This window comes from Acanthochromis polyacanthus, chromosome 7 (genome assembly GCF_021347895.1).
Source record: "Acanthochromis polyacanthus isolate Apoly-LR-REF ecotype Palm Island chromosome 7, KAUST_Apoly_ChrSc, whole genome shotgun sequence".
In the NCBI taxonomy this organism is placed as follows: Eukaryota; Metazoa; Chordata; class Actinopteri; family Pomacentridae; genus Acanthochromis; species Acanthochromis polyacanthus.
The window spans coordinates 28015034-28031332 of NC_067119.1; the positions used below are offsets into that span (position 1 = coordinate 28015034).

Consider the following 16299-nt stretch of genomic DNA (forward strand, 5'->3'; position numbering starts at 1 on the left):
TCGTTCCTGTACAATATGTACTGTGACGTCAACGGGTGTTTTTGTGAATAGAGAGACTACATCGTGTGATATGAAAATTTCATCTTTTTGTACTGTGATATTGTTGAGTTCTTGTGCCAGTTGTTTTGAATTCTTGCAGTGATGTTTTGATATACCAAAGAGGGGTTTAATGATTTCTACTAATGCTTTTGAGAGGTTGTAGGTGACTGATCCAATGCTGTCAACTATGGGGCGTAGTGGTGTGTCTTTTTCATGTATTTTTGGTGTTCCATATATCCGGGGGGTAATGTTAGCTGTGGGAATAAGGTGGTTGTGTGCTTCCGGTGTTATCTTATGGGATTCTAGCAATGGTTTTTAACAGAGTTTTTAGTGTTCTTCTCTTCTGTGGGATCTTTTTGAAGTATTTCATAAGTGTTCCTGTCCTCAAGCATGTTCGTGAGCTGTTTGTCATATGTGTCCGTGTCCATAATGACTGTGGTGCGTCCTTTGTCGCCCGGGAGGATAGTGATACTGTTGTCCTGTCTGAGTGATTTTATTGCTAATGATTCCTGCTTTGTAATGTTGCTGTGTGGAAGTTTTGCCGATTTTAAAATGCCTGCTATTGCATTACGGAGTTCCGATTTGTGTCCCTGATCCTGTATTTTCTGGCAAGCTAACTCTGTTCCTAATATGTATTCTTTGTGTGGTATTTTTGTGGGTGTGATAGTGAAATTGAGACCTCTGGTTAAAACTGTTTGTTCTGGTTCCGTGAGGGTACGTTGAGAAAGGTTTCGCACCCATTTATTATCCCCCGCCTTCACGAAGTGGAAAAGGGGGATATAGGTTTGGCCTCCGTCCGTCCGTCCTTGCATCCGTCCGTCCTAGATGAAGGGGACAGCTTTTCTCGGACACTATTACAGCTAGGATTACGAAATTTAGTGTGTAGCTTCACACCATGGACACCTTGATCAAGTTCGAAAATGAGACCTGTGCGATAATATTTCACAGAGTTATGGCCCTTTATCACTATTTTGGATATAGACTCATAGACATCACATGTGGTGGGGGATATTGATGACCATGTCATGCACTGTTTTCCAAACGCTACTGCTTCGCCATACTTTCACCTACAGACTTCATTTTAGTCTTAAAAAAAGCCCCAACTCTCTTCTTTTTATCCATGTACATATTGTGACGGTGGGATTTATGGTTTTCCATACAGGAGCCTCCATAAACCCCTAGGTTGAGCAAAAAATCCAGTGTTAGAGCATGTGCTCCTCTGGTACTAGAGTGTGGAGAGGTACAAAATCTGACTTTTTTTTTTTTTTTTTTTACTTAAATCGCCATCCTGGCCAAACGGTACATACTACAAGGACAATCCTTTCACAGACTATAGTAAAGACTCTCTACATTCATATGACTCTGACATTGTTCACCTGGCACATTGTTACGTCACACGCCAGCCCTTAATTGACATGGGAACCTGAATCGCCCCCCATAAGGCTCAATGCAAATTTATGCCTTGTGCTGCTTCACACACAGCGATTTTAAAACTGTCGAAACATGTCAGCAAGGTAAAAACAACTCTTTTTGAATTGTCGGTTTAAATAAGTAACACCATCGTATAGTATACAACGACAAAATGAACCTAATCCAACTATGAAATACTTTCATATTGCAACTGACCATTGTATAGTGTGCAGCAGAATATGACTCCACTTTGTGTTTTACAGTGTTTGAGCAGAGTAGGTGAGCTGGAGTGCTCGAGCTTCAACGAATGGAGAAAGAGATGGAGACTATGGAGATCCTTGTATCCTGGAGAAAGCAACAGTGTAGAGTTATGTCTGTGCCATTTCAAGGCACAAAGGGATTCATTTAATGAAGAAAATAAATATGTGACTTTGATGCATAGAGATTTTTCTAAGGATTCAGTCAACACCAGGAGAGGGACTTTAAAAACAATGCCTCACTTAGGTTTCATAATTTAATCAAATTAAATTTAAGTTTTATTTTGTGCAATATAGATTCTTCTGAATAACACTTAAAATGATACATCTGATATAGTTAAACCGTATTATCAAGAGGTTATAATCCACTATATGAGCTCTTTTTTGCATGCTTCAGTGTATTGGGTGACATGTAGAGTTGATACCGCAAGTGATGGGTTGCCTTTAAGGGAAATTTACAACAGAGAGTTGCATTAGAAAATGTGAAATTTAAATGACTTTCATGCCCATTAGACTGTACATATTGAACAGATTATAGAAAAGCACTGACTGCCACAAAAGCGAGGGGGGATAAATTCCTTAGAGGGATAATTGAAGGTATCATCCCAAAAGCCACTAGTCCTTTGCACGTCCTCCTGAAAGAAACCTGAGGAGTGGGACTTGCATTGCAACAAATCTGCACACACCTTAAATCCACCAAAATGGAAGTCTTTGAATTTCTTCTCGGGTCAAACTTGTGAGCCCTGCAGTGAAAATGAGCACAAGAGTTGTGCCCCGAGTTTTTAAGGTATGCATTAGGCAGGTGTAACACTGCCATTTTATGGAAACTCATGTGAACCTGAAGTCTGATTTGAGAAAATTATGGCTATTATCCATAATAAACATAGTCACCTAAATGAAATTGGGCATTCAAGAAGATCTTTGGAGTCAGAAAACTGAACTTATTGTCATGAGAGATGCATAGCAACCTTTTATTTAAAGTAACATGATTAGCTAAATAATTATTAGATACATTGTGTTCAGGATGAATTGCTATGCTATTCCATACACATTCTCGACAGACATTCTTTGTTTTTGTTAGCTTCACAAAAACAAAGTCACAACTCACAGTAATTTTTATATCTGCATATTTTCCAGGCTGTGTAAACTCAGAGGATTTTCCAATTGGTCTCTATACTATTACATATTTGGAAAATGGACAAAGTTTAAAGTAATGACTGCTTGTTAAGTACACTAAGTTTGCCATACACTAAGAGACACAAAAACGAGAGGAAAACACAAGCTGTACATATTTTATTGCAACGTAATAGTGACATAACAAGTTTTAATACATTATATTACAAATATCTTATGTACAAACGCAATGTGTTGGATTCATTGACATCAACAAACCGCTAAATTTATACAGTAAATACAGTGCTTGATTCATACAAGCAAATTGATGGATACCTGTTTAAGCATTTCAAGATTTCAGAACAAGTATGACAAAATAAAAATAAAAGCAGGACATTAAAGAGAATGTACCTTCTCAAATTTTAATAATGAGTTGATTCTTTTTTTAATCAAAATTTGCATTAACAGACTGTTGATAACATCAGGGTTTTGTATTAACAGTTTTAATGTTAGAAAAGACACTGGCACTGTTTTGTAAAGTACATTTTGCTGCAATTGACAAAAAAGACAAAAAAAACTGGCCAGACTATCAAGGCTGTATTACAAGTCAATAAATGTTACGGTTCCTAGAAATTACACGTTTGAAAAATGTATTTAGAATGAAATTAAAAGATAGTCACTGGATACATTTCCTGTGTCAACCTCATTTGCTTGTTACATACTAAATATATATTGTATGATTCCTATCCCAAAGCTACTTATTTATTCTCTCAGATCAAATGAGAGCACTGTTACCTAAAGGTGTTGTTTGCCAAAATGTATTTAAAGTAACTCCTGAGCAATGAGCATGTCTTCCTATGTCTCGTGTAAAAGGGAGAAGTGTGCAGACGACTTAATAAAAGTGCACACATTTGTTGGATTCTTAGAGGGACCAGTATTGTCCTGATGTTTTGATATTGCACTTTCAACATCATCTTTCTCTTTGTCATCTGACTTGGTCTGGTGCTACTCCATTAAGCAAACAAAAAAAACAGTATCAGGCCTGTAAAGATGTCAGTTTAGTGAGAGATACAGTACAGTATGTGTTTTTTTTTTTAATGGAAAGTGTTTGGGTTTGGACGGATCATCATGACTACTTTCTTTAGCGAATAGGCTCCTCCTCTGAACTCGGCCCAGTAGACTCCATCTTGATAACGGCTGCGGTAGTGTCCTCCTCTATACCATACTCCATTCAGATTTGAGTGGGCGCAAGAGTTGTACCACCAGCCTCCCTTCTGGTAGTGGGCACAATTACCTAGAAATATCAGAAAGTAAACATAACAGTCAGGCTTTGGAACACTTGGTTTTAATCCGCCAAAATATGTCCAGTTTGACCTTGTGTAACATTGAGCTTTATTACCTGTATATGCATCATGATCCCTGTCCAGTGTTGTGAACTGTTTGCCGTTATGCCAGGTGAGCGAATCTCCGGCGTTGCCATGGTAACGGCCCACCCTGAGCTTGTAGAAGTCGGCTTCAGGCTCCACTCTGAAGCTGGCATACTCTGCAAACACTTTTCTGCCAGACCAGTCCTCCAGCGTGACCAGCAGTTTGTAGTTTCCCTGGTTAGTCAGCCAGTATATGTTCTCCAGACCCAGCCAGTACTCGCCGTCAATATTGCCAAAACCTTGCTGTGAAGTGCAGTGATAAGAACAAGATTATCAGCGTGAAATCCTTTTCTAAATGTTCTTTGAAAAGCTTTGAACACTGAGTGGATGTCTGGAGGATGATTCAGGGTTGCTGCCCACGCTCTGGAGGTAATTATGAGTTTTACCTCTTCAATGGGATTGTTTATCGTCAAGGAACATTATTATAAATGGACCCTCTGAGTCAGGTTTATAGCTTGCATCAGGTGTCCAGATTTCCACTGTTATTTTGTTATTGAAAACACAGTGGGATACAGTGCATTTAGTATGAAATTCAACATACTGGATGCTGTCTTACTGCTTTGTTCTTGCTCTGATCATACTGCAAGTTGGTTTGTGGTGTTTTGAAGCATGGAAACCCTCCTTCTGATGAAAGCAGTTTAAAATTTCATGTGGTTTAAAGTTTTTTTGCAAAAGTCTTGGAAATATCTCTCAGCTAGAGATTTAATCAGGAGCCTTGTAAATTGTTGGCCTACACACAAATGTTTACCAATGAACACTTTCTCCCAGTGGGAGGGATTTCCCACTCAGACGATAAAGAAATGAGTTCCCCTGGATAAAAAAGAATGTTCTCCACAGCTCTTTTATCAAATATGCTGTGAAGCAATATACCGAAAACAGGATTTTCCATAAACATCAGTCATGCTAACGCAACCAACTAAAGTGACATTTAAGCCCAGTGTCCCCACTTTTAGTTTTAGGATGAAGTCATTTCACAGGACCAATGGATGTTGCTGGAATTAATGAGTCATAAGGCTGTGACTGAAGCAGGCACTGCATCAGACTACATTAGACACTTTAAAAGCTCAACAATTACCTATTCATTAGTTGTTCACATCTGGTTGGTGTCAAAACACCCTACATAAAGTCACCAGCTTCCCTCTAAACTATGAGGTCCTTGATTTGGTGTGAGGTTGTCGCACCTTGTATGTCTCCCAGTTCCTGAAAAAGTTGACAGAGCCGTCCACCCTCCTCTGGATCACGGTCCAGCCACCTGGGTCGTGTCTCTGGTCGCACCACACCTGCATTAGTCGGTTGGCATTTTCTGGCTTCACCAGAAACATGCCGCTGGCAGTGTGGCCGTCTTCCAGAGCCTGCAGGCAATCCCTAAATGGACCTAAACGGAAAGATTACAACATGACACGTACAACATGTAAAACCCAGTCAGTTTCAATAGTGTCTGAAAAATTAAGTATAGGAAATGGAGAAAAACCCATAGTGACACAAAGAGTTATTATATTGCCATAGGGAATCCCGTTTTTCAGCAGAGCCTCTCATTTTAACAGTAGAATTGACTTTGGCCGCTCCTCTCACAAGGGAAATGGGTTCTGGTTGTGCAGCCAACAGAAACACTGGCATGAGGGCAAAGGGAATCCTGACTATTGAATGATGAAACGGTAGCAGAAAGTTTCAATCATCTATGATTCCTTACTTTTATTATCCTTTTTTCACTTTTTTGTATTATGCGAACATCATGTTTTGAAAAGAAAATTTTCGCAACAAAATTAAACTTGTTAATCTGTGTCTGACATTCCACTACTTGCCAGGAAGTCTGCTGGAGTTTTTTATTCCAATGTTAAGGTCAGTTGTGAAACAACAGGATAGCCTCTATGGCAACATGTATTGCTTGTTTACACCTGGGAAATAAATTGTGCCTGTCTGTGAAAAGCAATTGTGCAACGTCAGCCCTGCAGTGTTCTGTTGCAATAGTATTCATGCCATAACTGTTTTGTAAATTTGTGGAAGGTCAGATTGTTATTGGATTTCATGGTGCAAGTCCCTGAGACATAATTTGCACGTGTTCCAATATGATTTCGCCCTAAGTTCTAAACCTGGCAGACATGAAAAGACGCTAATGGGGCAACTGGCTCCCCTGCTACAAATTGCTGTTAAACTGTTTAAGTTCTCAAGATTTCACACTTGTGTGGTTTGCCAACTGGCCTGCGTTACAAAGTGTTTAAATACAGTGAAGGCAAATGGAAGGAGAATGATAGGTCACACACAGGGGTAGAGGTGATGGAAGATGTGCATAAAAAGTTTGTAAGAGATGAAATAACGAGGCATGTGAAAGAAGAAACTAACCGCTTGTTGTTATACAAATGTTGTAGAGATGGTTTTTGGTTTAATGAAATCACTCCGGATGATATCTGTTTCATGGCTCACGCTCAGCCATCCATTTCCTCTCAGGAATGTCTCTGTTGAGCAGATACAAGCCAGAGTTGCCCTGCCCTGCCCTGCTCTGTTCTGCTTGATAAAGTCTGCTACTTTGGGTGGAACATATGACTGATTCTTGCCTGGTGCAACTGGAACAAATGACATCACCGACTCCGGGTATCTCTGTCTGTTTGTACTTACCCCTCCCCTTTTTCTTACATCCCTGTGTTTTCTCTCCGTTTCTCTCTTGCGTCTGTCCCTTTTCCTTCCTCTGTTTCTGCCTGGTGTGAATCTCTCCGTTCGTGTTAAGGGTTTATGTAACTTTTGGGGGTGTTAGTTGCATGGCTGTGGGCAGGAAATTACTTGCCTCCTTTCAAACCGTCCATACAAAGGCTACTGTTCACATGCGGCCTAGTGAATATGGCAAGCAGTAGCACAAAATGTCAATGGAAAAAGCTCCCTGTAGTCATGTTGGTAATGCTCTGTTCTGAGGGTTTTTTCTCCACCAAATTTCTATTTTCCACCAATGTGAAGTTTTCTAATGAAAGAGAACGGCCATAGACTATTCACTGAAACAGATTCCACAAAACACATCACATCACCTCTAACAGCAATTTTTAAATTGGCCCACGATGGTTCAAAAGAGCAGTGGGCTTGGGGCCAACTATCCATTTAGGCACACGTATTTATCCTGCTGATATGCTTTGTGTTTTTGTGTGGGTTAAATCATGGCAATTAGATGATATGCATCTCAAAGGGCAGAAGACAACAGCATTTCTGTTCTCATTACTGGCCCTTTGCTCTAGCCCTGTGTGGGACATATTTAAATGAGCTTTTACTGGACGAGTGGGTGCTCAGTGTTGTCTTGTGTTTAAGGATTTGGCAGCTCAGACACACAATCTTTTGTGTGTGACTAGTATTAAAATAACAACTAAAAAGCTAAAATCAGTGTTTGTAATAGACTTGATTAGACTCACCAGAGGGCTTGTCAGTGGTGGATGGACTGTGTGTACCAGTGGGCATTGTTGGAAGAAGAGGTGGGAGGGACTTTTGGTCACTCTGGATCTCATTGCTGATCGGGTTGTTGATACGTGGAAGTACCGGTGGCTGGTATGGCTTGTTGAGAGGAGGCGATTGTGGAGGTGGCTGAGGCCGTGGCTGGGGAACAGGAACATGACGGGGAGGAGGTCTGCTCTGGCACTGCTCCTCCAACAGGGCAATAAGAGCTGATTGATTCGTGGCTAAAGAAGCCAAGTGCTGGTACTTGTGTTCGAGATCTTTGTATCGACTGGTTAGCTGTTGCATCTCAGAAGTTTGGTTCAGGATCTTGTTCTCCATCTGTGCCAGTTCTAGGGCATTGTCTCTCTTCCTGATGATCTCATGGAGCAGCTGCATGTACAGCTGAGTGACTCTGGAGTTCATGTTTCGACTCTCCTTCCTCAGAAGCTTGACCTCATTGACAATTCCTCCGTCCACCTCCACTAACTGTTGCAGGGTCTCGATCTGTCTCTTCTGTTTCTGTAGCTCCACATTTAGCAACTCTAACTCTTGTTTGTTGACCCGGTTCTCCAGCATTGCCTCCGGCTCCTTGGAGTTGACACAGATGGCTCCGGTCACTTTTTGTTGAGGTACAATGAAAGTGTAGGAGCACTTGTCCTGTGGTGAGTCAGCCGGAGCACGTTTGCTCCTTCCAGCATAGAGAAATTCTCTCTCAAGACCATCTTCACTGCTCTCAAATTCTTGGGTTCTTTCCCTTCCATTGCTGCTCTCTGACGGACTTCTCTGCGTCTGCTGGGCACCGCAGACTAGTCCATAAACGAGAAGGAACCCCAGCAGGACCACTGAAGGGGGCTCCATGAGTTAGTGTCCAACTCGCCCAACGTCTGGAGAGAATGAGTAGCAAAATGGATAATGTCAATATATTGTCGTAAAAAATTGTTATAGGTGACTCACTTTGCAGAAGTTAAACAGAATGAGCGCACATTTGTTAGTTTAAAATTGAAAGCCCTCAAGAACGGGTTTCATTCTACTTTTACAGGGCATCAGTAAAGTCCTACACTGCTGCTGAGACTAGAAGAAGCCTGTCTGTCAGGGTGGACTGGTCCTGTCCTCCATTAACTGTAATGTACAGTCAGGAATGTATGCCCTCTGCATACAAATCTCATGGCTAGGCATGGCTGGAGGTCATTACAGCTCCCAAAAAGTTTGACTACCAAAAAAAGATTAAATCTGAAAGGAAATAGCTCGCTTGCCCTGCTGAGCGCCACAGTGGCTGCGCCAAACTTCCAAGACAGGAAATGCCTGATATTCATGTGTAACATATAAATCAGGAATCTCATAGTTAGTACAGTATCCGTATCACTATTAGCATAAGCACATTGTAATGCCTTTAGAGTGTAATTAATTGAATACATCTAGCTTCGATTCAATATTGTTTAAATCAGATCTCTGCTATCAAAAGCAGTGCTGTTTGAAAGTTACAAATCTTCCTCACTGGCCTAGAAAAAAATATTTCTCTTGTCTAATGATGTGCTGATCTCTTTAGTCAGTTGCATTGCTGGTAAGAGTATGTTTAGTTTGCTGTCCTGGCTCAGTTTGTCTTTGGGTGACTGCCACAGCTTGTCTCTTACACACAGAAACACTTCTATCTGTTCCCTTCTGCAGGCCTGGACATCTTTGCTTATGGAAAATGTGAGACACTACCAGATGATGCTATTCCGTGAACTCTTTTTAAATAGTGATTGTGTTGCATCAGTCCTGTCTAAAGCCTTTACCAAAAGAGGGAAATAAGTTGCATCTAGACATGCAAAGGCAGTTAATCCCAATTGATGAATCCACTGAGGACATGCCCGTTTCTGTTTTGACAAGTAGACTGAAAAGTTACTGCAAGCATTTAGCATGATGGAGAACGAGGGATTTTATATCACATTGTCTCAGTATTTGTTCCAGATAAATATTAGGTAAAGCTCTGTTTATATTGCAGTCTTTCCTAAATTGTTTCCTTCAAGTAGACTTTGTGGCATAAACCATAGAGTTCCTCATGAGTTCAGAGAATGAGATGCTTAACTGTTTGACCGAGAATGAATTTCTATTTTTAGTATAAAAATAATTGCTTGCAGTTTTTGAAGATGTTGTGGTGTTATTAGTAATGGAGGGGATGCTACTGACTGCTGAGGAGAATGCAACTCCTGTGTAAGGATAACAAGGCCTTGAACTCCTGGGGCACCTTAATTGAAAGCTGCTGCATATTGGATTACAGAGGGGTCCTGTGTAACACCTCCCCAGAGTCAGACGGGGCCTGTCTAATCATAAAGCATTATAGAGGCCTATATTGGCTGTGTAAGAGTTCTCCACCTTACAAGTTCTTCCCTCACACATTAGTTATAGCTCATCTCTGTGTGAAAGATAACCTACCATATAATGCTGAGCACAGAATTGGTAAGAGAGCAGAAATGTTTTTGTCTTGTTAATCTGGGCGTGCAGCCAGCACATTAGGTTGGAGACATGGAGAAGAGAAATGCAGCACTCTCCAAGAACATGACCCTTGGCACATTCGACCCTTCTGGTTTTATCTGTCTAGAATCAAATGTGTAAACACTCATTCTCATGCAAAAGTTGTTCCGCATATGGTACGTCTATGGCAATCTGCGTAAGCTGTCTTTTTTATATCGAAGTTTACCTGACCAGAAAAAATATACTGGATGCTAATGAATGTAAAATTTAGTGTCCTTGGCATTTTGTTAAAACGGTACTTAGAAGCTCTTCTTGACTGACACATGACTTTGATTAACAAAAATACCTAAGAGCTGAAGTGCAGTGTCTGTTTCAAATTTACCATGAAACTGTCTGCTGTCAGCACAGTATGAAGTCTTTCATTGGACTAATCCGGCTAACAAAGCCTTAGCTCTATGACGTCATCTCTGCAAATGCTGATTGATGCAGAGTTTGTCATGTCATAGAAATCTTTCACACTAAGCAACGAGGTACTTTTCATCAGTTGCCACTGAAGTTATGCTAAAGTCTTATAGATCAAGCCACACAGGAATCACTAATAATAGCTTACGAGTAAGTCCATACCAAGATAATAGAGCAGCTCCGAGCCTGTCCCTTGTAATGTGCTGATGACTGTATTTGGCCAGTGGCTCCTGCGGTTTCTCCCCCTGGAACATGAGCTCTGTCTCTGAGAAATGCCGTGTGATTTGCCCCTGCTGCCGAGGAGTCCCATTTTGGACGTTAGGCTGGAATCTCCTGCTTTAGGCTTCGCTACACTTCAAAGCTGAGGGTAAAATGTTTGCAGCTTGTGATATGTGTTTTTGTAAGTGTATGCGGTATGTGCATGTCTGCGAGTGTTTTTCTGTTAATGTGTGTTTTCAAATAACAACACTTGCTGGGTTCAGTCTCCCAGGGACCAGAGAGAGTCCCATCTGCCGCAGCGGAGACAGCCTGTTATTAACCCATCCACAGTCTGCCAGAGGGAACAACAGAGAGCTTTTGCCTCCTTCTTCGCTGTTAACAGCCTTATGGCGCATTACTGTCCTAAAATCGGTTCACTTCAACAAGCTGCTATTGATCGCCTAATAGCTGCAGTGATTAGGTGGTGTTGAGAAGTGTCTTATGTGTCTGCTCTGCCCAGGGCCTACAGACGGCCGACTGATGTGCGGTGAATAATCCCTCTCATCGTAATATGACTGACAGCACCTCTTATGCAATTTCTTCAAGTCTGCTTCACACCAAAATGTTTTGGTTTTACTGTCTTCAGGTGGTAAGTCTGTGTTTACATGACTCCTCTTTCTGGGTCTTACTCAATGTTAAATTAAGTGTGATAGGCAGGTGCAGCGGGCAGGTCACTGTGTCTCTGACCAGCACTGTGCTCCAGCCTTTTTGGTCATGTTCAGCACATATTAATTAGAGAGGGGGGGCAGCTTTGCTCAGACTGGCTGATGTCTCTCACACCAGCCCCTCTCATTTCAGTGTGAGCATGGCATTCCTCACATTCTTCGTCACCTCATTAGAGTGAGCTGCCATACTCACATGGAGTCGATGGCAGTGGCAGACAGAGAAAGCTAGACCCTCTAGACGAAGGACCAGTGCCCCCGTAAAGCCCGGCGTACCTATAAGACATACTGTATCTACTGACCCAATTCATTCTCAGTGTCCTACTTTCTGTGTGAATGCTTCATAATCACATCATCATCATCCTCAGCAGGAGATCACAACACAACTACACAGCATCTCATTTGTCGGTAGCCAAAAAGGAGCGGACACTTTGCAGGACGGCTCTGTGCCTCTTGTTCAAATTAGCGTCAGCGCTGCTGAGAACTGGCAGAGTCCTCCTACATGACACTTAATATGTGTTGGATCAGAGTCAAATTCAATTTGCCCACGGTAATCTGCACTATTGCTTTACCTTGAGGGTAACCTCATTCTTTCCTCAAGCATGTAATCCTTGTAAGTGTGTAACATGACAGTTGGAACATGGTTAACCTCAACTACCTGCTCAGTTTGATGGTAAAGGACAGTCTTTGTTTTAGCTTTCCATAGAGGAGTAGAGTTCAAGTTTTTGTTCAAATTCAGGATTTGTTCAGCATCTCTTACTGCTGGGTGCGATCTTCTGTACCTTGCTTGTGATCTCAGACAGGGAGGCAGGGGGTCTTGGGAATTGTTTCGATAAGTTCCAGCATTCTGCCTCAAAGCCCCCTTATCCAAACACTACCCTGGCAACAGAAACAAAGACGGGATTCAACTGCCCGCTTCCCTGTCCTCTTGAGTCCAGGGGAACATCCTGAAGCTGCGGTCTGCTTGACATAGTAAGGTTATCCTTTTTCCCTTTTGGAAGTGGATGGTTCTACTTAGATAATAAAAAGAAAACCAGCTGTCAGCATGCATCCTACAAAGTTTTTGCTGCATTTATTTTTACAAACCCTCCTCATTGACAATATATCTTTATTTTCCACTTTAAAATCCCGAATTTTGACAAACTAAATGTTTTTACTGGTAGCAAAGAAACACTTCCCCAGCCTGCAAAGCTCACTCACCAGCATCCCCATGTGCTGAACTAACCCCCATTGGCCAAATCTATCAGAGTCAGAATCAGCTCAGTTAGTCATCATAAAGCAGAATTACCCTTTGGCACCAAACAGTGAGTCAGAAACAGATGCTGCTTACGACTGCTGAATTTACGACAAAAAGAAATCATTGTGTAAAGTGCAGCAGCATGGGAATGAACAGTCTAACTTCAGTCAGTTTGACAAAAATACACACTAAGAGCTTTAATATTTGTGTTAAATGTCACTTGGCTGATTTATTCTGAGCTCACTAACAACTTGTATCACTCCAAGTAAGGTCATTATTTGCTCTGTAAGAATACTTGTTACAAGTGGACATAATTTATGAGTGCAGTGGATTGAAGTTACTTCAGTTATGTAATATACACATGCACTATTTGTACTAGATAAATCAGTAAACAAGATAAATATAAAAATAAAAGGAGCTTACATAATGCTTACGAGATTACTGCACAGTACTGATGAGGCTCCCTCAGTTGCCTTGCCCTCCTGCCAGAGCTGTTTGAAGTTTCTCTTGGTTGAAAGTCATCCCAAGTGTGAAAGCTGCGTCCTCCTCTTCCCCTTTCTGTGCTCTGCCCGTCTAGTTACTCGCTCTTTGTCACCTTAGTCCATTCCAGTAGTAGAGAGGTAGTGGTGCTTTTTAAAGCCTATTATTAAAAGACTGTCATTAACCCAAGAGAAGCTCAACTTTCCAGAAACTCCTCAACAAACATTGAGTAGATTGTTCCAAAAAAAAAAAAAATCCCCTTAGAAAAAGTTGAGACAATTTCAAGAGACAACTTTAGTAGGATGGTGGAGGTAGTTTCCTGATAAACAGTGAGAGTCCTGGGCAGGTTGTGCACTGCCTGTGGCCCGTTAGGAGAAGACTGTCACTTTTCTGTGGGCTGAATCCATCACTTCTGCCTCACAGCTCTAAGAGGCTGTCTCTCTCAACTGCACCTCTCTCTCCCCCTCTCTCTCCCTCTCTCGACTTGGTGCTTTTAAATGATGAAAAATCCTGTAGCCGTGTTTCAGTAGGCAGAGCCTCCCCCTCTCCCTTAAAATGAACGCATTCTTGTTTAAAGCAACAGCCTTCTTTCTCCACCCCTCCTCCCCATAGCACAAAAGAGATCCACAAGCATGCACAACACACACCACATACACACTTCTCAAATTTCCAACCCCCTGCCCTCTGGTCGCCGGTTCACCACCACCACTATTTCTGGCTTGGGTTGCTTGGTTGTTCTGGTAGTGGACAGCAGTGATGTTACACCGATCAGATCCTAATTAGGCGTGAATGAGCGCTTGCCCTGAGAAAGGGACGGGAAGAGGGTGTCGGATAGGAAGCAGAACCAGGTGTTTGACTAAGACCAGGTCTGGGTGGGCGACTGGTGACCCCAACTTTATAGCCTGGAGGTGAGATGTCTGAGGTCTGGATCTCTGCACTGTGACCTACATCTTTCTAGGGGATAATTACGTTATTACTTATACATATTTGTCTCCATGTGTTGAGGCGGACGAGAGGATATGAAACACGTCATGTCGGAGCGTGGACAGCACTGCCAATAGTCTACAAATTCCTCAAGAAAAACTTGGCTTTTGGTTCTTTTGCCTGTTGGCAGCTGTGTGCTGTTTTTGTGTTGTCTTCCTGTTTTCAATCAGAGTCAGGTTTTTGTCCAGCCAATAATGTTGTCAGTGCGTTTCCTGTTTCTACTAAGATCATCTAGAATTAAATAGTTATTTTTCAGTGCGAAGGTCATAGAAACATCGGATGGCTTTGTTACAGACAAATTTAGCTATTTCTTGGAGTTTTTAAAATAATTTCTTAATCTGATATTAACTGTTTTGTCAGCTACTGAAATTATATTGTTTAGACCCTAAATTGTAGTAGCACCAGATGGGCAATTATGTTAAATCAGTTGCTGTTTACTGGATTTTAGCCTTTATTTTCCCCCAACAAGTTAAAATTAGGCACCACTGCTGCACCTAAAAGCAATCCTCTTATCACGCTCCAGTTTATTGTACAGTGCATGTCAGTGTATGATTGTCTTAACATTTACTTCACTGTTTTATTGTGGCTTTGTGTTTAATAAAATTTCAAGTTTAGCTGTCTAGTTTGTTTTACAACACACAGGATGTGTGATTCTCCCCTCTGGAGTGTTAACGTTAAATATGTTACAGATGGCGACTACCTTTTATGTGTGTTAACTATAAACTCTAAAGTTCTAAAAAGGTTGGGATGCGTATAAAATAGGAAAAGAATAGGGAAGAAAATAATGAGGTTTCAGTTACATCACTGTCATTTAGGAGTTAAACAAAAGGTATTTCCATCAGCAGTGCATCTCCAAAGGCAGTTCATCATTCTAAATTAAGGCACGTCAACGAAATACAAGTTAATAGCTGAAGTCTTGCAATTGTATGAATTTGCTTCTCAAATAACCCCCTTTTTTGTTCTTTACTGACTATGCAACTGTTCATGTGCTCCTATTGCTTGTATAAGCCACAATCAGCATTTTCCATTGTGTTGTTTTAAATTTCCACATGGAGTTCCCTTTAAGCCTATAGATTTAAATACTGGCTTCAGTGCATCTCTTAAATACAGGCTATTGCACAGTTTGTATTCATCTGTTTTTTATACAGGAATGTTCTCGTTGTAAAACGGTCATACTTTAGTTTTGTGGAAATGTTCCCATGCACTGTTAACCACTACAGTTTTTTAGTGAAACTGGAAAACCTATTTGGTACAGGTAGAATTTAACCTTTCTGATACCAGCTGGTGCAGCATATGGTACTAAGTAAAAGAAAATATTATAAATTACGAAGTGCTAAAAGTGCAATAAGCAAGAGCTTGCTGTAGTTTTCAAGAAGGAAAAAATAATACATCCATATTCCAATGTCCACATTGCTCTGTGGATATTACATAAGGGATTATTTGATTCACATTCGTGTAATTTCTTCGTAGTGATCAGGAGTGGTTTGGTATTTCAGGGCAGACAGCTGTTGATTTCTTCCACTGTTGATTCAGTTTCTTCCTCAAGTGAATGGAACTGCCGAACTGTTTCCCCTGATGACACTTTGAGAATGTACAACTGGCTTTATGGGATAAAGTTCCTGGCAGAAGATGCTGGACTACCAAGAAGTGGACAGTTTCATTTCGTAACATCCAAGATTAAGCTGGACTGAAGTACTGGTCATTCCTTTGACAAACTAATCCCCAAAGAGATTTTTGATCAAAGAAAATGCGATTAAACTTCAGCCCTTATGTGTCACATGTTGCTCTGAACGGTTAGTCAGTTGTCCTCCTCCTCTTTCCTCTCTTAAATGACGGCTGCTTTGTGGTTAGCGGGTGAATGACGGTGCTTTTCAGTGTTTTGTGTGTCTCATCCAGCGCCGCGGTATCGGCGCACTGATCACTTCTCTTTCCATCTCTAATCCTGAGCAGGTGGAGGAGCACTGGATCGTAAAAATGCCAGGGGGGAAAATGTTACTCCCATTTTGTAATGGTAACCAATCAATGCGTTTTAAAGCTGCTAACGGCACATGGGAAAGATCGTGGAAAGTGGCTTTAGGTTGGAAATGTTTCACAGATGGGCTCCA

General features: G+C 41.3%; 1 protein-coding gene across 3 annotated transcripts; it reads right to left on the minus strand.

The window, feature by feature from the left end:
• Positions 1-2984: 2984 nt before the first annotated feature.
• angptl2b (angiopoietin-like 2b) lies at positions 2985-13714 on the minus strand. 3 transcript variants are annotated; one of them, XM_051951143.1, is made up of 6 exons: positions 13154-13714; positions 12276-12372; positions 7636-8541; positions 5428-5621; positions 4219-4489; positions 2985-4113 (listed from the first exon to the last, which is right to left on the minus strand). In XM_051951143.1, the coding sequence occupies exons 3-6, from the start codon at positions 8513-8515 to the stop codon at positions 3914-3916; spliced, it is 1545 nt and encodes a 514-aa protein (XP_051807103.1). In that variant the 5' UTR covers positions 8516-8541; positions 12276-12372; positions 13154-13714; the 3' UTR covers positions 2985-3913. The 3 variants fall into 3 exon arrangements, with proteins under 3 accessions (XP_051807103.1, XP_022057025.1, XP_022057024.1); XM_022201333.2 differs by lacking the exon at positions 12276-12372 and having other exon boundaries at positions 13165-13714; XM_022201332.2 differs by lacking the exon at positions 12276-12372.
• Between the last annotated feature and the right edge of the window lie 2585 nt (positions 13715-16299).